The sequence below is a fragment of the Symphalangus syndactylus genome, chromosome 11 (assembly GCF_028878055.3).
Source record: "Symphalangus syndactylus isolate Jambi chromosome 11, NHGRI_mSymSyn1-v2.1_pri, whole genome shotgun sequence".
NCBI lineage: Eukaryota > Metazoa > Chordata > Mammalia > Primates > Hylobatidae > Symphalangus > Symphalangus syndactylus.
In genome coordinates, this window is record NC_072433.2 from 47,474,501 (window position 1) to 47,498,084 (window position 23,584).

The following is a 23,584-nucleotide window of genomic DNA, read 5'->3' on the forward strand; positions in this document are numbered from 1 at the left end:
ACCTGCACCCCACCTTCATGTACTGCAGTATCCTCTCTGCAGCCGTGAAGTGTGCCTCTGTCTCCAAGCCAATCCGGGCAGTGGCCTGGAAGCTGGACACCAGCTGGAAGGAAGGAGAAGTGTCGGGGGTCAAGAGGCTGCTGGGGTGTGCTCAGGCTCTTCAACGCTCCTGATAACCACTGATTGCCATTGCCGCTGAGTGGCCCCTGAAACTAAGATAATTTTCCTAGCAAGAATGGAGCAGAGGCCCCTGGTGCCCCCTCAGCCCATTTCTGAGTTTAGCTGCAGCTGCGATGGGCAATTCTGGGGGAGAACCTCCCCAGACAGTGTTCCACCTCGAGTGCCCTCTGTATGTCTTTCTGCTCAAGACCTCTGCCCACATCACAGCAACCACCTAGCCTGTACATGAGGACATCCCAGAAATCCAGGAGACTTAAGGTTACTGAGAATGAACTTTGACTGATGGGGAATAAGAGCTAGCAGAGATAAATGCTCCCATCTCCCAGCCTTTGAGGGCATGGTCCTGGAAATACCCCATATGCTTCTCAGGAGATCCCAGGACAGTTGAGCCCTAGTGACATAGAACAGGGACCCCAATGTCACACTCCCATGATGACTTCCTCCTTCCCCGTCTCACTTTTCTGCTCCCTCAATCCTAGTTCCTGGGAGCACCTCCCAAATAAGCTGCCTGCACCCAAGTTCCTGTCTCAGGTCCTGCCCTCAGGGAAACCCAGGCTAGAGGAGTTAGGGACTTTTGGGAATTGGGGGCACCAAAGATAAGGAAACTGAGGCTCCAAAAGAAGAAATTACATCCACAGAAACATCTGGAAGCTGGAGGCAGAGCTGGGGTTGGGGCCCTGGTCTATAACCTCCATTACCCTGGCCCAAGAAATGGGCAAACAGGATGTGCAGGGGGTGCTGGGTAACACATTAATCATACATTCATTCAACAAACTCTGGTGGATGGTTCTGTGCCAGGTGCTGGACCAGGCTCCAAGTCCCAAAGTGCAGCAGATGTAGGCCTTCCCGCGAGGAGCTCCCAGCTGGATGGAAAGACAGACAAGGCAACAAAGAATAAAGTGCAGAGGGGCGCACTCCACAACAGAGAAGCCCTGGAGTGCCACTGGGATGCACAGGAGGGGCACTGGATGAGGGCACAGGGAAGGATTCCAGGAAGAGTCAGTCCTAGAGGGACATTTTTAAGGTGAAGTAAGATGCAGCGGACTAAAGATGGGTGGAGAATTGTGTTCCAAACAGAACAGCCTATATAAGCCCGAAAGCAGCAAATTCGCAGAATACATCCAGGCACCCACAAGCCATTTGGCTATGGCTGAAACAAAAGGCTGTAGGAAGGAGGGGAAGCCCTCTGTAAGTCAGAGAAGGTGGGCACCATGATGAAATGGTGCTTAGTCTGGAAAGGAGGCCAGGGGTGGGTTGGAAGACCACTTTTCCTCCCATCCCTCAGTGTATCACACCCTGCGGGCTGCCTTGCCAGCATCATGTTTGGGTGTCTGGTGGTCTTATGCTTCAGGGAAGCTTGGTTAATCCAAACCAACCACATTAATTCTACTCCTCTTGCCAGAGATTGGTTTAGGTGTGGGCTCATGATGCCATTCTGGCCGTTGAAGGATGAGAAGGCATCAGATGGGTGTATTCTTGAAAACTTCTCTTTGCTTTTAAAAAGGAACACATGGAAAAAGTTATCTCCTCTCCAGCCTTTGACTGTTATTGTGGGGGGATGTGTCACTTGGGGCTGCAGCAGCCATTTTGCGACCATGAATACAGACAGACTTGCAGACAAAGCCAGGCTGTGGATGCCAGCACAGAAAGGTAGAATGATCAAGGTTCATGCTAGGCCACTAAATGAGCCAACTGAGCACAGGCCTACCCCAGCCTTCTGGTTACATGAGAGAATAAGTTCCCAGATGGTCGAGGCCATTTTGAGTTGGTTCTTTGCCTCGCAGCCAGATGCATCTCTGGCATTTACTGAGAAGCCTCTTGGGGCTGCAAAGCAATATGATGTGTGATTCCTGCCTCCCAACGCTCGAATGCAATTTTCTCAAAAGCACATGCAGAAGTCAGTGAGGTTCTGGCTTGACTGGAGAAGAGGGAGCACACTGAGGTCAGGACCCCATAGCTGAGGTTTGGTAGACAGGAGACAGAGTTTTTGAAGGCTTCTGAACAAGGCAGTGACATGATGAAAACTATAATTAAAGATTACTCTGGTGAGAGTGTGGAAGGTGACTTGGAAAGTACTGAAGGACTGGGAACTGAGAAGTTATTACCAGGATGAAGATAAGATGCTTAAATAGTACAGCAGACCTTGAAAAGAAGAAAAGACCCACAAGGGCCATTTTGAAGCAGTCAGTCCCCCAGGCAGGGTTTCCCATCAGAGTCTCCTGTGGTGCAACAACCTTCGAGCAACCACCTGCGGTGAACGGTGCACCCTGGGAGAGACGAGCCTCTGCCTCGCTCCCTACAAGGGCTGAGCTTAGGGCAGCACCAGCACTGGGCAACCTTTGCCCTGAGCACTGCCCTCCTGATCTATGTCCTGAAGCAGCAGCAGGAGGGATTTCTGGGCCTTAGTGATTCTGAATCCCCTAAGACACTGGTGTGGCGCCTCTCCCTGAGAGTGCCAGAGGTTTGGGGGTCACTCTGCACTGGTGCATGTGTGTGTATCAGAGAGAGAGAGAGAGAATGTGAGCCTGTGCGCACACCTGTCTCTTATTGGCTATGAGAACATAGCCAAGTTACTTAAACGCTCTAAGCCCTATGTTGTCTATTTGTAAGACAGGAACAATAATAGCTAATATTCATTGAGCATTTATTCCAGGCCAGGCACTACTCTAGGTTTTTACAAACATTAAGTCTCACATTTACACATAATCCTCACAAGTCTATGATTTTGAAACTTTTATCTCCCTTTTACAGATGAGGAATCCCAGAGGTTAACCAATTTACCCAAAGCCACACAGCTAATAATGGGCAGAGCCTCTTTGAACCTGGGTATTCCAAACCACATGTTCTTTTTCTTTTCTTTTTTTTATTTTTTTGAGATGGAGTCTCGCTCTGTCGCCCAGGCTGGAGTGCAGTGGTGCGCTCTTGCCTCACTGCAAGTTCCGCCTCCCAAGTTCACGCCATTCTCCTGCCTCAGCCTCCTGAGTAGCTGGGACTATAGGCGCCTGCCACCACGCCAGGCTAACTTTTTTGTATTTTTTTAGTAGAGATTGGATTTCACCATGTTAGCCAGGATAGTCTCGATCTCCTGACCTCGTGATCCACCCACCTTGGACTCTCAAAGTGCTGGGATTACAGGCGTGAGCCACCGTGCCCTGCCCCAAACCACATGTTCTTAACCACTTTGCTCATCTCATGCAGTGTGGTGAGCACTGAATGCCCGGAAGAGAGCACGGCCAGTGCCTGGCATTGCACCAGCTCGGTGGAAGCTCCCAGTCAGCCCAGCTGTTATTGCACTCCCAGTGCATGTACGTGCCTGCTTCAGGGGGCTCAACGAGGAACGAGATGGAGCCCCTTTGCATGCCCAAAATAACAGCTCAGCATGGAGGACTGATACACGTGCTCATGGACATACATGCACCCCAGCACATACATGCACTCCAGCACACACATGCACTCCAGTACATACATGTGCTCCTGCACATACATGCACTCCTACACATACATGCATTCCTGGACATACACACACACACCTGTGTGTGCAGAGCCTTCTGCAGACACATGGGACATTCAGACAGCTATGCGGTCCTCACCCTCAGACGCCTGGGAGTGTAATAACAGCTGGGCTGACTGGGAGCTTCCACTGAGCTGGTGCAATGCCAGGCACTGGCCGTGCTCTCTTCCGGGCATTCAGTGATCACCACACTGCATGAGATTAGCAAAGTGGTTAAGAACATGTGGTTTGGGGCGGGGCGCGGTGGCTCACGCCTGTAACCCCAGCACTTTGAGAGGCCAAGGTGGGCGGATCACGAGATCTGGAGATCGAGACCATCCTGGCTAACACAGTGAAATCCCATCTCTACTAAAAAAATACAAAAAAATTAGCTGGGCATGGTGGCGGGCGCCTGTAGTCCCAGTTACTCGGGAAGCTGAGGCAGGAGAATGGCGTGAAGCCAGAAGGTGGAGCTTGCAGTGAGCCGAGATCGCGTCACTGCACTCCAGCCTGGGTGGCAGAGCGAGACTCCATCTCAAAAAAAAAAAAAAAAAGGAACATGTGATTTGGAATATCCAGGTTCAAAGATGCTCTGGCCATTATTAGCTGTGTGGCTTTGGGTAAATTGGTTAACCTCTCTGTGCCCGGGATTCCTCATCTGTAAAAGGGAGATAATAAAAGTTTCAAAATCATAGACTTGTGAAGATTATGTGCAAATGTGAGACGTAATGCTTGTAAAAACCTAGAGTAGTGCCTGGCCTGGAATAAATGCTCAATGAATATTAGCTATTATTGTTCCTGTCTTACAAATAGAAAACTTAGGGCTTAGAGAGTTTAAGTTACTTGGCCATGTTCCCATAGCCAATAAGAGACAGGTGTGTGCACAGGCTCACATTGTCTCAGGGGACATACACAAGATCCCAAGCCAATTGGAGAGAAAGCCACATAACCACAGCGGGGACAATTAATGAATAAGCCCTGGGGGAAGAAGCCCTGGACTGGTACAGCCCAGGTTCCCTTAGGCACTGCTAAGCCGGCCTTGGGGCCTTCACAGATGCCCCTTCTGTGGGACTCTGTGGACAGTGAACCTTGGCCAGTCGCTCTCTCTCCACATCTCTCCCCATCTCCCAGCCCCCAGTGTGCTGGGTACAGAGGGATGCCGTCCTTGAGGTACACAGCTCCCTATATCAGAATCTCCTACAGAACCCTTTTTAAAAATTAGATTCCAGGCTGGACATGGTCGTTCACACCTGTAGTTCCAGCACTTTGGGAGACCGAGGCCAGTGGATCACTTGAAGCCAGGAGCTCCAGACCAGCCTGGCCAACATGGCAAAACCCCGTGTCTAACCAAAAATACAAAAATTAGCCAGGAATGGTGGCATGTGCCTGTAATCTCAGCTACTCAGGAGGCTGAGGCAGGAGAATCAAGTGAACCCAGGAGGTGGAGATTGCAGTGAGCCAAGATCGTGCCACTGTGCTCCATCCTGGGTGACAGAGTGAGATCCTGTCTCAAAAAATAAAAAACAAATTAGATTTCAAGACCCCGGCCCAGGACCAGACTCAGAATCTCTATGGCTGTGGCCCTTGACTATGGTCCTCCTGGCAGCCCCACCCAGGCCCAGACTGAGTCAAACCCCCAGGCTAAGGTCCAGAAGTCTGTTTCAAGTCTTAGGCACATTTAAGTTTGAGAAGCCCTGTTCTAGGGGCCGGGCTGCAAAACCCACCTTTTAAACGACCCTTCCAGGTGATTCAGAAAGGTTTGACAGCTCAATCAGGATAGGAGCGGTTAGGTACAAAGACAGCAGCCAGGAAGCCAAGAGGTCAGTGTTCTTGTTCCAGTTCTGCTAACATGCATCTGTTTGGACAACTCCTTCCCTTGTCTGGGCCTCAGTTTCCCCATCTGCACAATATGAACACTGGACTCTGTCATCTGTGGGCTCCCCTTCACTCCCAGTGTCCTGTGATCCTATTAAATACCTTTGAATACAGACTTCCCAATTCAGAGCTGACCACGAGGAAACAGAGCAAAGTACCAATTTCAGAAGGCCAAGCACATAGCTCCTAAGATCACATGTGGCCAGAACCTAAGGTGTCACTGAATACCTGAGGACCCCCTGAGTCTGCCCAGAAGCCGCAGGCAGAGGATGAGCAAAGCTCAGAGAGGGCCCACACAGAGTCACCCCCTCACCTGCAGCACGACGTTGACAGCCACGGCTTTAAAGGAGTAGGGGGTGGAGGAGATGCCAAAAGCCACGAACAGGGCAACAGCCAAGGTCACAATGTTGGTCATGATCTCCAGCCTCAACGCCATCCATCGCGTGGAAGATAGAAACAACAGCAGGTAGTTATTCTGCGCATCAGTCAGCCTCTTAAACCTGAGAAGGAAAGCACAGACTAAGAACCATGTGTTTGTCTGACCTAGGGTCTCCCCGGGTCAGGGTAGATACCGACTGCTTCCTCCAGCATCCAGTTCCCCACTCCCAGCAGCAGGGCCTGATTTTTCTTTGGGGAGTTCCTCCCTACCCCTTTCTCAGCCATGAATTTGGGTGAAGTTGACCTGACTCCTAACTCAGATTGAGGAGTAGGCTCTGCTGATAAGGCCCATCCTCAGCACATGCTCCTCACCTAACCTCTGTGACTCACTCAGGGATGGGTGAGTTACCCTAAATTGGCTACAGAGAGTGAATAAACGCCAGGACGTGTGAGTGAGTGTGGGAGTGATTCCTTTCAGTGGGACGATGGGAGATCTGAAACTACCATTCTGCTACTAGGAGGGGAGCCTGGAGCCACCAGAGGGTCTCTGGGAGCTTAGAGGTAAAATAACACCGTGGAAGGCAGAGCAGTAAAACCGAGACACCCAGGGAACATTAGCTGAGTCTCTGGATTAAGCCTCACTTTAATCAAGTCCTCCTCCCCAGCCTTTTGTTATGAAAATTTTTATAAGTACCAAGAGATTAAAAGCTTGATTTAATGAACATCTGTATACCCTCTAATGAAAATTTTTTAAAGTACCAAGAAATTAAAAAGTTGATTCCATGAACATCTGTATACCCTCTACCTAATTTAGCAATTGTTACTATTTTGCCATATTTAAGTCATATTTTTAAGCTGGTTTGCATTAGTTTTTTCTGTCACTTCCAACCAATAGAGACCTACCAATTTCCAATTTTCACATACCACCATCACAGTTTTCCATGTCAATCACAACCTATACTGTTATTTGATTAGTATTCTTATTTTACTTGCTTTGTTTGAGAATGTATATTAAAAGCAACTTTAATCACAATCTTAAATTATATAAATAATGGGTTTGATATGTTAGTTGCATTTTTTCTAAAGTACATTCAAATAAACCTTTGATTATTGAAATTAAATATTCATTTACACATCAACTAAAACCATCTTACCATCTGAGTGGGCTATCACCCCAGCACAGTGGCCCTTCTGACTCACTCTGTCCATACCCTCTGAATCTTTGCATAAGACATTCCAAATTCTGTCCACCTTACCTTTCTATACTGATTGAGTCACCTCCACCTTGAGGCCTTCCCAGATTAAACACAACAGACCCTGGTCACTCTGTGGCCCCTGCGCTCAAGCCACCTTGCTATCCTTCAAACCTACTTTCCCCATCTCATGGTCTTTGCATTTACTGTCCCCTCTGCCTGGAGAGCTCCCACCCACATATTTCCACAGCTCAACCCACACTTCATCTCAGGGTCCTTTTCTCTGAGACCTTCCCCAACAACAGCTCCAATCCCTCCAGTCTCTCTTCATCTGCTTATCTTAGTATATACCTTGGGGCAGGGTTCTCAGTGTGGGCTGAACGAATGCACCGCTCCAGGATCCCCTCAGTCCTAGAGTCTGCACAGACCTTGAGTGGTCTATAATGCCACTGAGAGAGCAGGTGCCACAGTTCATCCAATATTCCAGCTCACTGAGCACATACCGTCTCCCAAATGTGTGCCCAAGTCCTACCCAGGCTTCAAGGCCAGCTCAGATGCCATGCCACCTCCTCCCGAAAGCCTTCTCTGATTCCCCCAGGCCACCTCCTTCCCCTCTGAACTCCCAAGCAGTTTATTTGCCCCTCTCTTATGCCATCTAGCTTCTTCAATGATGTATAATTACAAAAACATGTGCCTGTTTCTCTCTTTTCCACCAGACTATGAACTTCTTGTAGGTGAAGACCGTTCTTGATTATTCTCTACAAACAGATAAGTTCATGTTACACCATTAAACCTCAACAACAATCACAGGACTTGTTTGTTTGTTTGTTTGTTTCAACATTTAGGAGGCAAATCTATGGCATGAGTAGTGAAGGAAGTTCTATTATTTAGAAAGCTATTGTTCCTCATTATTTTGTTAAGGATAGATATTTGTTTGGAAGTGAAAGAAATAACATAATGCAAGATGTGTTTGCACAGCAATGCACCTTATCATTAAATGTATGTATACATATATCCATACATATATATACAACATATACAAGGTCTTTAAAGTTTACAAACATTTTTCCTATCACTTACATTTTTCATTCTTATAAATGAAAGAATGGTTCAGCAGGTTCTGGAGGCTCAGAGAAATAAGCCCATCGAACAATGTGCTCTCTGATGCTTTTGAAGATGATGCCATTCCCAGACGCTCCATTCTTTCCCTGCTCCCCACCACCCCTGTGGTTCCATCATTCTCAAATGGCAGCAGAAGGACTCACTGGCTGATGAAGTCTTCAGTTTTTCCATAGATGTGGATGGGCTCAGGCCTTGCAGAGAATTGAGGATATGGGAGAATAAAGGAGACCGGCTATAGTTCTCCAGTCTCTTGAACACACCAATGGCCTCCTTGAACATCCTGCATGGACAGTGGAGGTAAGGGACCTGGACCATCCACCTCTGGGACCATCTAGTCTGGGTTGGTCCCAGCCTTGCTCCCCAAGTCACAAGCAAAAAGAACCTACTCACATATAATAAACGAAGCAAATAACCATGATTATGGCTCCCATTAACAGGATATACGGAGACAGCACACTGACAATCAACAGGACGGCGATCACCATTAAGGACAGGAGCAGGAACTGCTCTGAAAGGATGGGCAAGAGTTGGTCCAGCTCTTCCAAGTCCCCTGCGAAGCAGTTCAAGAGCCGGCCTATTGGGATGGTGTCAAAGAAACTCATGGGGCAGCGGAAAACCTGCAGGGACAAAATCAACGCGGACCATGAGAGAAGCCGCAGGCCCTCCCCAAGACTGGATGAAGATGCCTGTTACCCTCGACTCTAAAGAGCCACGGATCCCAGGGGCCTCCAGGGCAGGCAAGGTAGAGCAGTGGTTTAGAAGCACGGATGGGCTCCACGGCTACCTGACTCCTCCACCTACTGCTGTCTGACCTCGGGCAAGTACTGAGCTCCTCTGAGTCTCAAGGTCCTCGTTAGTGAAATGGGGATGAAAACGATGCTTCATAGAGTTGTAGTGAGGATCACACACCTCCTCAAATATGCTAAACACTGAAGTGTATAATTTAAAAGGGTGAATGTATGGTATATGAATTATATCCTGTAAAGCTACTAGAGAGAGAGAGAATACATTAAAAATGCTCAGAGCAGTGCCTGCCCCTGAGGTAGGAGGTGAGACTTGACTCTGGAGGCGGGGTTTGAACGCCAGACCAAATTGAGGACTAGCTAAAACAGGGGTGGGGTGGAAGCCACTTTCCATAAGACAGGCCCACCAGTGTGTCATGTCAGTTTACCACTGCCATGGCAACACCCAGGAGTTACCACCCCTTTCTGGGTCATCAATGACTTGATGACTTGGAAGTTGCCACCCTTTTCCTAGAAACTTCTGTATAAACTGTCCCTTAATCTACATGTAATTAAAAGTAGGTATAAATATGACTGCAAACCTGCCCTGAGCTGCAGCTCTCAGCACACTGCCTACGGGGTAGCCCTGCTCTGCAGGGTCAGTCACAGACCTGCAACACTGCCAGAACTGCAACACTGACACTTCAGTAAAGCTGTTTTCTTCTACCCTACCACTGGCTTGCCCTTGAATTCTTTCCTGGGCAAAGCCAAGAACCCTCATGGACTAAGCCCCAATCTGGGGTTTGCCTGCCCTGCATCACCCCCAGTTGGGCATTCTACCAATACCAGCTCTTATTATTTCCTACAGATGGGACCATTTTCACTCAGGACTGCCAAAGATTAGGAGCAGCAATCCTACTGGGTTGCACACGATTTGGACCCTTGGATCAAATTTAGCCATAACTGCCCCCTTCTTGAACGTGGCACCTCCAAGTTGATCTCTAACAGCCAGTGGCCATGAGGCCTTCTGGAGATCAAAGGACATTTCAAACCACAAGGTAGGCTCTAACAAAAGCATTTAGTTTGGTGTCCTTGTTTTGCAGATGAGGAAACTGAAGATTGCAGAAGAGGAAGTGGCTCTGTAACTTACTCATTACGCAAGTGGTTAATGGCAAAACCATGATCCAATTAGGCCTTCTGAGGCTTCCCCAAGCCTGGCACAGTCACTCTTCACAGAAGGCAATTTCTTAAAGGTTCATGGCACTGACCAAATGACCACCTACATTTCCCCATGTACTTCTCAAGCTATAATGCAAGAAGTAGAAATGAATAGAAGCCAATGGCATCTATTAAAGCCAAACTCACAGAAAGAGGAGGGAAGGACATTTTGACTGTTACTAAATGTAATTATTTGAGCCATGAAGTGTTCTCTGTAGCTGCTCTCATCGCAAATGCATGGATACTGCTGACCAAGTGTAGTTCTCATGTATGTTTGCTTTCTAGCTGGTGGGGTAATGAGGGTTGGAGGGGGCAGATTTAAAGCCTCCTTGCTTTTTCTGCCTCTAAAATGCCTTCAATTTTATTTCCAGAATGTTTTGTTAAATACTTGAGCTAAAGCAGTCAGAATTGTCATGATCACTCAGAGGAATCAAAGGACAAAAGGGTCACCCCTTCAAGGACTCTGAGCACGCCTTGCAGGTGAGGGGCATGGCGGGGTTGTGGAGGAGACAGGAGCGGATGTCAGCTCCACTGTGGGTGAGGAAGATGCATCTGTGGAAGCCCAGCACTACTTTGGATTAGGGACCAATGGTGGCGACAAAGGGAAAAGGGTTTCAGTTTCTGATTGTCTTCTAAGTATCAAAATGATCTGGGGTTGTTCTTGTTTGTTCATTTTTGCTTCATTTTTTTCTGTTGTGCTTGCAGTTGAGCGAAATTTTTCAGATTTGTCCTTTACTTGTGATTCTTTAAAACTACAAAGACAAATTTAAAGTTTAAAAAGCCACGAAAGGACAGGAAAAAGGAAAATATTTTAAATACTAAACACATTTTCATGGAAAGAAACTCGAACATTTCTCAAAATTAAAATACAAAATGTCATTTAGAGGCATGGGCACTGGATATTTCTAGAATCTTGGAATGTGCTGTCAAAAGAAACTCAGATAACACCTTGAGGGCCAAGGGCCACCCCCAGAGGCCAGGTGGGAAAGTGTCAGGCCTCAGGTAGAATTTCCCCCTCCTGCTTTCTGGTTCTGCCAAGCTTTACCTGAGAGGTGGGGAAAAGCTTTGTCTCACCCTGCCAAAGTTGAAACACTTGATGGCAATGCAATTTGCATTCAGTCTACAAGGAACTATGGGCCGCTCCTCACCTCCCGCATCTCCAAGTCAAAACCCCCACTCCCACCTCTGAGATTAGCCTTCCAGAACTCCATTCGCCTCCCAGAAGTGCTCTGCTTTTGTTCACCTTCAGTCTCCTGGTCTTGAGCTGGCTAAATCTGATTCCTCCTTCAAGGAGTGAAGTCCCCAAGAAGGCTTTCTGGACTCTCCCCACTTTCTTCCCCTGCCCTCAAGCTAAGACAAGGTGCCTCTTATGTTCTCATGGCCCTGTGTTTCCCATCCCGTGATGAACTTTACATATCTACGACAATGGCCTGTTTTCTTGTCCATCTCCCCCATTAGACTATACAACCATGATGGCCCAAACCCTACCTGCACAGTGCATTCTCTAATGTAAGCCCCATGCCCACTGCAGAACCTGGCACATAGTAACACTTAGTGAGAGAGAGGAATGACATTTCCAAGAAGCAGTGTGATACCATAGGCAATTCGTTTTGTTTGTTTGTTTGTTTGTTTGTTTTAATGAGATAGGGTCTCACTGTCTCCCAGGCTGGAGTGCAGTGGCATAATCTCAGCTCACTGCCACCTCCACCTCCCTGGCTCAAGTGATCCTCCTTGATCCTCAGTCCCCCAAGTAGCTGGGACTACAGGCACAAGCCCCCATGTCCGGCTAATTTTTATATCTTTGGTAGAGACAAGATTTTGCCATGTTGCCCAGGCTGGTCTTGAACTCCTGAGCTCAAGCAATCCACTCACCTCAGGCCTCCCAAAATGCTGGGATTCCAGGTGTGAGCTACCGCGCCCAGCTGGCAATTCAGTATTCTAACCAAACACATATTCCAACTTTAACATATGTGAGATTTCTGTTTCCTCATATGTAAAATGAGGATAATATCCACTTCAAAGAGAACTCAGGGCAATCATAAGCAACTCTGTATACGACCATGCTCAGCCAGTGGAGGCCAGCGTCGCTGTGGCCCTCCATCAGGGGACACGGAGCTCTTAGAACCAGACTTCCAGCAGGAAAGCTCCGCTGCACCTTCGTCACTCCCTTCTCACCAAGTGGCCTGGTTCACCCAGCTGCAACTACATTTTAGAAAAGGCAAAGCTATGAAGAGAGTAAAAAAGATCAGTGGTTGCCGGGAGTTTGAGAGTAGGGAGGGAGGGATGAATAGGTGGGACACAGGGTTTTGTTTATGGCAGGGGAACTATTCTGTACCATGGATGCATGTCATTACACATTTTTCAAAACCCATAGAACGCACAGCACAAAGAATGCACCATAAGGTGAACTATGGACATTCGTTAATAATAATAATTAATAATGTATCAATATTGACTCATCAATTGTAACAAATGTCCCACATTAATCCAAGATGTTAAGAATAAGAGAAATGGGCCAGGTGCAGTGACTCACAACTGTAATCCCAGCACTTCAGGAGGCTGAGATGGGCAGATGGCTTGAGCCCAGGAGTTCAAGACCAGCCTGCGCAACGTGGCAAGACCTGTCTCTACAAAAATACAAAAATTAGCCAGGCCTGGTGGTGTGCGCCTGTGGTCCCAGCTACTCGGAGGTTAAGGTAGGGAGGACTGCTTCAGCCCAGGAGGTCGAGGCTGCAGTAAGCTGTGATCACACCACTGCACTCCAGCCTAGGTGATAGGCAAGTATATAAGAACTCTCTGTACTTTCATCTCAATTTTTCTGTAAACCGAAAGTGCTCAAAAAATAAAGTTGGCTTGGTTCCAAGTCTTTGCTATCGTGAATAGTGCCACAATAAACATATGTGTGTATACATGTGCAGGTATCTTTATAGCAGCATGATTTATAATCCTGAAGCTGGAAACCATCATTCTCAGCAAATTATTGCAAGGACAAAAAACCAAACACCGCATGTTCTCACTCATAGGTGGGAATTGAACAATGAGAACACAAGGACACAGGAAGGGCAACAGCACACACCGCACACACCGGGGCCTGTTGTGGGGTGGGGGGAGGGAGGAGGGATAGCATTAGGAGATATACCTAATGTTAAATAACGAGTTACTGGGTGCAGCACACCAACATGGCCCATGTATACATATGTAACTAACCTGCATGTGCACATATACCCTAAAACTTAAAGTATAATAAAAAATAATAATAATAAAATAAAGTTGGCTGGGCATGGTGGCTCACACCTGTAATTCTGGCTACTTAAGAGGCCAATGTGGGAGGATTGCATTAACCCAGGATTTTGAGACCAGCCTGGGCAACAGAGCAAGACCCCATCTTTACAGATAAAGAAATAATTAAAGTCTACTAATTTAAAAAAAAATAGGCCGGGTGTGCTGGCTCATGCCTGTAATCCCAGCACTTTGTGGGGCCGAGGTGGATGGATCACTGGAACCCAGGAGTTTGAGACCACCTTGGGCAATGTGGTGAAACCCAGTCTCTACAAAAAATACAAAAATTAGTCAGATCTAGTAGCATGTGCCCGTACTCCCAGCCACTTGGGAGGCTGAGGCAGGAGGATCACTTCAGCCTGGAAGGCAGAGGTTGCCGTGAGTGGAGATTGTGCCACTGCACTCCAGCCTGGGCTACAGAGCTCTAAAAAATAAAAAAAAAAAAATGAAGCTGGGCAAGTTCAGAGATCAGCCTTCGGCCCCACCCAGCACCCAGGCCCATACCTTGTTGAAGAGCTTGTTGTGCAGGGCCGTGGATGCCTTCCTCGTGACCTTGGTGAAAATCCCTGAGGAGCAGACCCCCACACAGATGAGGAGCAGGGCGTTGAGCCCGTACACCAGCTGGTAGAAGGACAGTTGAGGATTGTCTGCCATGTTGCCCAGGTCTGCTGTGGTTCCATTGCTCTCTCGGCTGCTATTGGTCTTCAAGAAAGAACAGGGAGTCAGACTGCAGGTGTCCAGGGGGAAATTCAGTGGCAGGGAAAGCCTTCTCCCTGGGGACACATGAGACTCCGGGGCTGGTAGAAGGTGAAGCTGTTTGCCCAAACCTCCCTGCTCAGCGCTTAGTTACTCTCTTTTGCTCTTCATTCCCACTGCCCTGCCCTGCATCAGGCCCTCAGAGTCTGCCCCGTGGACACTGCAGCAGCTGGGCCCTTGTGCACGCTCTGCCGCGATGCAGCGAGAAGCTTGGGAACGTGATTTCCCAGAACTTCTGCCAGCGTGGTTTCAGGTTAGATTCTGCCAAGGAGAGGCACCCACAGGGAAACAGAAAGGTGGACGAGGAGAAGCCAGCATGCTCAGTGGCAACTGTGGGCAGGAGTGTGGGGTGTGGGGTTTTTCCAGAGGCTGGAAGGCATCCTGGGAATCACCCACTTCAGTTCAGCTGAGATCCCTGATGGCCAATTCCCCTCCAATGGTTGACTGAGCCTCTAATTCCCTATATTAAATCCTTGGAAGCTCTAAATACTTAGAGTGGCTTCTGCGCTCCTGACCCAAACCTCCTGGTACACGATCCAGAAATTAACCATGTGGAGCACTGTGGGAAAAGCATGGCTTCGATTCAAAGCACCAAGTTCAAGTCCCGGCCCTGTCCTGTCCTAGGGCAGGTTCTTCATCCTCTCTAGGCACAGGGTCCCCTTGGGAAAATGGAAACAGTGGAACCTTCCTCTGAATGTGGGTGGGGAGATTAGTGAAATAACTTGACACAGTGTGGCCCGTGGTGGCTCCCAGCTCACAAGACCAGAAGTATATTTTAAATAAACCACAGTATGGAGGCCAGCCTGGAGCTAAAGGAGACAGTTACTGCGGTGGAATGCAAAGATTCTTGGGGCACTGTCTGGGGATATAAATCTCTTGGTTTTCCAGTGAGACTGCACAGGCGACCACCCATTCTACAAAGGCCTGTGCCGGGGGAACCCCAGAGTCCTGGCTCCCCACGGTTCTCTCTGGAACACCAGCTCTGGGCTTGTCATGTGGGTCCCAAGCCATGCTCTGGCTCTTCTGGTCTCAAGGAGCAAGAAGTCACCCCACCTCACTCAAGCCCATAGAAACACAGCCCACCCACCTCACAGCACTCACCCCTGAGCCCTGCTCCAACCAGTAGCTCAGCCACCAGAAGCTGAAGATGGTGAAGAAGACGATCAGCACCATGAAGAAGAAAACTATGCAAGCGACCATGTAACCTGGGAGGGAGACAGTGGTGATGTGCAAGTGCCACAAACAGGTGCGAGGCAATGGCTGACTCAGCTGCTCGGCCATCTCTGTCTTTGAGTGCTTGGAAACCCTTGAGCCCCACCCACTGTGGACGCCTTGGAGGAATGGGAAGAGCTGGGTTCCAATGCCAGAGAGACCTGGGTTCAAATCCTGGCTCCACCACTTCCAAACCGTGTGACCTTGGATAAGGTACCAAATGTCAGCAACATGCCACTTCTTTACCTATGAAACAGTGATAACCTTACCAGCTTCAGAGCCATGCCGAAGATGATATGAGATAATGTGTGTCAAGCACTCAGCCCAGTGCCTGGCACAGGGCAGTGTTCTAGAGAAGTTAGTTCACCTTATGCAGGTCCTGCAGGTTCAGTTTTATAAATAATAATAACAGTTACCTTTTATGTGGTATGTACTATTATGTGCTATATGCCAGGAATAGTACTAAATGTATGCATTATTTCTGAATTAGAAATTCCTATCCCCATTTTCAATAGTGCTATTGTGTGAATGTATGTGTCTCTCCAAAATTCATATGTTGAAACCAAATTCCCAAGGTGATGATATTAGAAAGTGAGGCCTCTAGGAGGTGATGACCATGAGGATGGAGCCCTCATGAGTGGCATTAATGCCCTTAAAAAAGAGGCTTCAGAGAGCTGCCTTCCTGGTTTTTTGTCCCTTTCACCATGTGAGGATACAATATTTATCCCCTCCAAGGATGGAGGATGCAGCGTTCAAGGCACCACCTTGGAAGTAGATACTGGGCCCTCACCAGACAACAAACTTGCCAGCACCTTGATCTTGGACTTCCAAGCCTCCAGAACAGTGAGAAATAAATTTCTGTTCTTTATAACCTACCCAGTCTAATATATGTTGTTACAGCAGCACAAATAGGCTAATAAAATGAGGAAACTGAATCTGAGAGGGGAATTCCCTTGCCCAAACTCACAGAGTTGGTGAGTGGCAGAGCTGGGATTTGAAGCAGTTAAGGGCAGGAAAAGGGAGGGTACACTCCTTGGGGCACTGCCTCCTGCTCTAGCACTCCTCTCATCTATTCATGCTCACATGTCCCGTGCCCACAGTCTTTTCCCAAATTCTATCCTTCCTTCAAGGGCTATCTCTTCTTTGATGAGACTGGAGATTCCCTGGCCGCAGAGATCTCTCTTACCATCTGATGGAAGCAATGTCTTAATTCTCCAGCTAGATTCCAGGGTTGGTTCTTAGATGACTTTATACCCCCTCCCCTCTACAGCTTGGCACAGTGCCTGGAACATAGTAGGCACTTTGTAAATACAGATCAATGTATGCTGCTAGATCCATTCATGCATTTCACAAGCATTTGCTGTTTCCTGCTCTGTCTGGGCAGGCCCTGGGTTACTCCTTGCAGGATACCCATAGTGGACGGGGTGGGGACGGCATTCTGTGTACACAGCCTACCTCTTCCTCCCCCAGGCATGCAGACAGGAGACATCTTACACAAGGGTCAGCTTCCAAAGTAAACGATGAGTAAAAAGTTTCATGGAGTAAAAATTACTCTCAAAAATCTCTTAAATTACTTGATAAGTACAGCACCATATACTGAGTTTTGTGTTTACAACATTGTACAGTAAATATACATGATGATATATACCATTTAATAAGGCAGTAGCTTTGAACTTCTAATTGCCCTCTGCCTGCCTTAAGAAATAAAAATTAAGAAATTTTAAATCACACCAAAATAAAAGTCCCACCACTGTGACCTTTTGCGATGTGGCCGCTATTTTCTCTCCGATTCTATTTCATGTCTTTCAGTGCTGCTCATGATAAACTCAGCCGATTGTAAAACCCGCTAAGGGAGCAGAGCCCAGAGTTTGAAAAACACTGAAATAATGAGGCAGGAGCACTTTGGGTGGCTGAGATGGGAGGATTGCTTGAGGCCAGCCTGGTTAACACAGCAAGACCCCATGTCTATTCTATGTTTTTTTAATTTTTTTAATTAAAAAATAGAAAAACACCGAAATAATGAGTATACATGAAAATATAACTTCCAACCTTGGCTTTGGTGGTAGAGTTGCTATAACTGAGCAGAGTTTGGTTTTGCAAGTTAGGCCAATAAATACTATGGCTCCTCTGGACCTCTCTACTTCACATGACCTCACATGTTCCAATCTGACCCAGTGTCAGGGATAGGGCTGCTCCAAGAGAGAGCCCTGGGCTGGCGTGGGGACCGTACCTCCAGCTGCCTGGATGTAGTGGTGGTAGACCCTCCACCTCAAGGAGCCTTCTTCCATCTCCTCCTCCTGTGTGAGCTGATGCTCCGGCACTGGGTCAGGGTAGAAGAAGAGAAAAATGGTATGCCTGCCAATCACATGATCTGCTTCCTTCTGTCTCTGGCTTTGATCCTGTGCCAGCTTTTCACTTTCCAGCTTCAGTGCCCCACCTATGTCTAAGGTTTTTCATGGAAGACTCTACTGAAAGAAACCTTTGTCCTGGGCTCCAGAGCCTGGAAAGGGATCCATCCTTAGCCATTTAATAAACTATGGAGGGACTGGGGGGTCTCACGTGTGTGATGGGCTGAGAGAAACGCAGGAAAGAACGAAGAAAACCACCTGCGACCAGAAAACCTAGGTTTCAGAACTGTCACTATGACACTGCGCAACATCAGGCAAATCACTTAACCCTTCTGTTTCCTTGTCCAAGAAAATGGAAAGTCGAGAGGTTTGCGAAGATGCCCTGCAGCCATACACTTCTGAGACAATGCTTCACAAAACAGCCCTGACACCAGCTCAGGTGGACTCTTGGCCTTGAGCTTGGCCTGAAGACCAGTACCTGGAGATGCCCATAGATGCTTCTGATGATAATCATAACAACAACCATCACGACAGTGACTGTCTGCTGCTGCTGCCTGCTATTCTCCCTTCTAATAACGACACCCCAATATTTCCTGGGGAAGGGTGCTCTTTTTCTGGAATTTTAATCCTGAGGGAAATTACACCAGGATGGAAATTTTTGGAGTAGGTTTTCTTCAAAAAGACTCAGTTGGTGGCCGGGCACGGTGGCTCATGCCTATAATCCCAGCACTTTGGGAGGCCGAGGTGGGTGGATCACTTGAGGTCAGGAGTTTGAGACCATCCTAGGCAACATGGTGAAACCCGGTCTCTACTAAAAATACAAAAATTAGCCGGTGTGGTGGTGTGTGCTTGTAGTCCTAGCTACTTGGGAGGCTGAGGTACGAGAATCGCTTGAACCTGGGAGGCAGAGGTTGAAGTGAGCCAAGATCGAGCCACTGTATTCCTGCCTGGGCAACAGAGCAAGACTCTGTCTAAAAAAAAAGACTCAGCTGGAGACAGGAGCCTACAATGTGACGGCACTGTTTAGGGGGCTTCCCTATATATGACCTCATCTAATCTCCACTACAACCCTGTGGAGTTAAGTACCATCATCTCCACCTTTGCCGAGAATTCAGAGAGGTTAAGTTAGATGGCTAAGGTCACACGGCTTTGTAAGCAGCAGAGCTGGGATTCAAATCCAGAACTGTCTTACTTGAAAAACGGAAGTTGCTCCCTTCTACTCTGCCCCAGACAAGAGCAAAGCCATGAGCTTCCAGACATCAGGGGCTAAACCCAATTCATTTCTGATCCTTAATACCTTTGCTCTCAATATTTACTCTCTTGCAATGTGTAATGAATGAATGTCTAGATGCCTGGCCAAGTCTTAAATCTGTGCCACTCAGAGCCAAAGCTACCCCCTATCTTTCCTCTGCTGTACAACCTTAGCTGTGCCCCCCACAACACTCACTTCCTGGATTCTTCAGGCCTCCTGCCCATCAGTCTACACCCCATGGCGCTCAACTACTTGGATCTGGAACCTGTGTGTGTAAATGCTTAGGGTCTCAAGACACTGAGGGACATGGCCCAGTCTGGGGTCGAGGAGGAAACACTGGGACCTCTGGAGGACCCAGGCAGGCATGCAGACATTCTTGTCCTGTCTCCCACACCATTACCAGCATTTCCGTTGAGAGACTCTTCCAGGGAGGTGGCCAGAGCCTGACTTTCTACCTTTGGCTTCTCTGCTATCTTTGCTGTGTCCTGCAACATGTCCTGGGGAGAGAGCACAGGCCCTGAGTACATGTGCGTCCACCGTGGGCAGTGAGGGCGGTGGGGCAGGACTCACTGATGTGGCTTCTTTGTGCATCTTCTGGATAAGTTGGGCATATTTCCCCTTTTTCTGCATTAACTCACTGTGAGTTCCATTTTCACAGATTTTCCCATTTTCCAACAAAATGATCTGGTCACAAAATTCTAAGTACTGGACAGTCAGAAGAAAGAAAGGCTTCAGTAAGCACATGGAAAGATGTTTGATTTTACTATTCACCAGGAAAATGTAAATTTAAACCATGATAAAATATTATTTCATACCAACAGATGAGCAAACATTTAAAAGTTGGACAACTCCAAATGTTGGTGATGATCTGAGGTAAAAGGAACTCTCCTTAACTATCAGGAGGATTGTAGATTGGTACAGCTACTTTGGAGAACAATTTGACCTATTCAGTAACATGGAAGATTTTTGAAGAATTATGAACCAACGATTCCTAAAACCCTATCCGAAAAAACTCTCAAACGTGTACAAAGGTACACGTAGAAGGATGTACACTGAAGTATTTTTTTTTTGTAAAAGTGAAAAATAAGAAACAACTGTTCATCTTGGAGAAATAAATTCTGGTACATTCAGATATTGGAATGCTATACCAAGCAGAATTAAATAAAGTTATAAGGCTGGGTGCAGTGGCTCATGCCTGTAATTCCAGCACTTTGGGAGGCCAAGGTGGACAGATCACAAGGTCAGGAGTTCAAGACCAGCCTGGCCAACATGGTGAAACCCCGTCTCTACTACATATACAAAAATCAGCCAGGTGTGGTGGCGTGTGCCTGTAGTCCCAGCTACTCGGGAGGCTGAGGCAGAATTGCTTGAACCTGGGAAGTGGAGGCTGCAGTGAGCTGAGATTGTACCATTGCACTCCAGCCTGGGCAACAGAGTCAGACTCTGTCTCAAAAAAAAAAAAAAAAAATATATATATATATATATATATGTATATAAAGTTACAAGTATCAACATGGAAGATCTCAAAAAACATAATATTGAGGGAAAAAAGGAAATTACCAAAGGGAACAGAAAGTAAAAAATAAATTCTATAAAGTTTAAAAATATGCAAAAGGAATTTCTTCATGTCTAGAGATTCATGCATATGCTGTAGAAGTATGAAGACATGCATGGAAACAATAAACAACAAAGTCAGGAGAGCAGAAAGGGAGAACTGGAACAGAATTGGAGAGTGGAATCAATGTTTTATTGTTTAATCTGGGTGGTAGATACATTGGTTTTTATTAATTATTTTCTAAACCTTGTTTACGTCTTAAATATTTTATACCAAAAAAATAGTAAAGCAAAAATAAGGAGTGAGAGAAAAAGAAACAGAAGAAGAAGGAGGAGAGAAAATAATAAGGCACCGTGGCCAATGCCATCTATGAAAATATTCAAGGGAAAATGACCCAGGAGAAGCAGCAGCAGAAGCAGTCATTGCACTGCGGTCATCATCGGTAAGAAAACACACTGAGATGGCTCTCAATCTAAGAATGGGAGACTTGGGGAATTCTTTTCTGAGAGATTGGTTTCTTTTTCTTTTCTTTTCTTTTTTATTGATTGATTGATTTTTTTTTTTTTTTTTTTTTTTTTGAGACAGGGTCTTGTTCTGTTGCCCAGGCTGGAGTGCAGTGGCACTCACAGCTCACTGCAGCCTTGACCTCCGGGGCTCCATCCTCCCGCCTTGGCCTCCCCAGTAGCTGGGACCACAGATGCACCACAACGCCGGCTAATTTAAATTTTTGTAGAGATGGGAGGTCTCTCTATGTTGCCCAGGCTGGTCTTGAACTCCTGGTCTCAAGCAGTCCTCCTGCCTTGGCCTCCCAAAGTGCTGGGATTATAGGCATGAGCCACCATGCCCGGCCTGTTTTCATTTTTTATAACTTGAAAAGCAGGGGTCTATTCAAAAAATTGTAAAGAAAAGGAGACCATAAAATTTGTTCTCAATTTTTACCAGCACAAAAATCTTCTACCAGTCTGTTTGCTTTGTGTGGAAAGCAGAGGAAATCCAAGTTTTTTACAGCCCTCCCCAAATATGGAGGAGTCTAACGTGAGATGAGGACGGCTGCTGGGAGGCTGTTACTGAATCACACTCTGAAATGGCAAAGGCTTGAGGATCTACGTTATTCGTCAATCACAGTCAGAGCCCTGGAGGAGTGCTAACCTGCAGCTGGTGGGTCACCAGGACGACCGTCTTCCCCCTGAGTGTCTTCTTAATGCACTCCTCAAAAATGTGCTTTCCCACGTGGGCATCCACAGCAGACAGGGGGTCGTCCAGCAGGTAGATCTGACGGTCAGAATAGACGGCACGGGCCAGGCTGATCCTCTGTTTCTGCCCCCCAGAGAGGTTGAGGCCCCGCTCCCCAATCTGCAGACAGGCAGTAAAAGGCACCATGTCCAGACAGCGAGCACAGCCAGGTGCGCTCAAATGGGTAGACAGATGTAGCAGACAGAACCCCCTCAGTACAGACCAAGATATGCACACACTCCAGGATATCTGATAATTTGGCATTCTGGACTTAAAAATACATATATATCTCACTCATATGTGGGAGCTTAAAAGCTGATCTCGTGGTGGTAGATAGTAGAATGATGGACACCAGAGGCTGGAAAGGATTTTTGGGGGTAGGGAAGGGAGGTGAGAATGAAGAGAGGTTGGCTGATGGATACAAACATCAATAGATAGAAGGAATAAGTTCTAATGTTTGATAGCAGAATAGGGTGACTATAGCTAACAACAATGTATTGTATATTTCAGCAGAGCTAGTAGACAGGAGTTGAAAAGTTCTCAGCACAATAGAAATGATAAATACTCAAGGTGCTGGGTACCCTAAATGCCCTGACCTGATCATTACATATTCTACAGATATAACAAAATAGCACAGGTACCCAAAAAACATGTAAAAATATTATGCATCAATAAAAATATTTTTCAAAACGTGGTTAGTAGGGGATGAATAAATTGCTTCTCAATTAATTAAAAATCTTATAACTCTCCATGTATCCCCTGAATCTAAATTTAAAGATATATGACTTTAAAAAAATTATAACTCTTACTTAGATACAATTTTTCTAAACCTATCAACTTCTAGGAGGCAAACATTAAACTATTAAAAATTCAGATAATAAAATAAGTCACTCATTCCCAAGTAAGAGCACTGTCTCACATATTATTCTGGTTTTATTTATTTGGTTTTTTGAGACAGGGTCTCCTCTGCTGCCCAGGCTGGAGTGCAGTGGCGCCAGCAATCATGGCTTACTGCGACCTCTGTCTCTCAGTCTCAAGCGATCCTCCCATCTCAGCCTCCTGAGTAGCTGGGACTACAGGCGGTGCCACCACACTTAGCTAATGTTTTTAAACCTTTTTTTTTTTTTTTTTTTTTGTAGAGATGAGGTCTCACTATATTGCCTAGTCTGGTCTCAAACTCCTGGGCTCAAGCAATTTCTCCCACCTTGGCCTCCCAAGGTGCTGGGGTTACACTGGACCTGGCCTTATTCAGGTTTTTAATCTCCATTGACAGCACCTGTCAACTTGTGGGACCGTTGGCCTGGGTTAGAGGTGTCGTCAAAGACTATTTGCACTGTGTGCACCCACTCAACAGACCAGAGCTGCAATGGCTGCAAGGAGCTTTACTGATGCTGGAAGGACCATCTCACACGGCACCTGCTGTGATAGGAGTTGAGGGTGGAAACCCAAGTTACTGAGCATGTTTTGCAGATTAACACTCCAGGCAGCTGCCAGCTGGCCCATCCCTCCTTCAGACTCGGAGGAAGTGGGAGCTGGAGTGTAAGTCCTAGTTCCTGTTCTATCCTGACTGCTTGAAGTCTCTGTAAAGAAGAATCAGAGTTGAAATGGTGGCAGAGAAACCTCCTGTCCCTGCCGTGCTTCCAGGTCACCACTGTGTGACCTTGGACAACCTACTTGATCTGGCCAAAGCACAGTTTCCCCATTCACTCGTTTACTTATTCATCAAACACTATTCAATGCCTACTGTGCTCTTACAATAATAGTTAACACT

The 23,584-nt window shown here is 47.0% G+C and overlaps 1 protein-coding gene across 1 annotated transcript in view; it reads right to left on the minus strand.

Annotated features, from left to right (window-relative positions):
* The window catches only part of LOC129492798 (ATP-binding cassette sub-family C member 11-like), a 78,195-nt gene that overhangs the window by 11,638 nt on the left and 42,973 nt on the right, over positions 1–23,584 (minus strand). Inside the window, 11 exon segments of the mRNA XM_055298102.2 lie at positions 14–103; positions 5,859–6,045; positions 8,382–8,421; positions 8,424–8,518; positions 8,629–8,855; positions 13,962–14,159; positions 15,315–15,418; positions 17,656–17,745; positions 19,426–19,522; positions 19,596–19,730; positions 21,730–21,933. Of these exon segments, the coding sequence (XP_055154077.1) occupies positions 14–103; positions 5,859–6,045; positions 8,382–8,421; positions 8,424–8,518; positions 8,629–8,855; positions 13,962–14,159; positions 15,315–15,418; positions 17,656–17,745; positions 19,426–19,522; positions 19,596–19,730; positions 21,730–21,933 (1,467 nt within the window).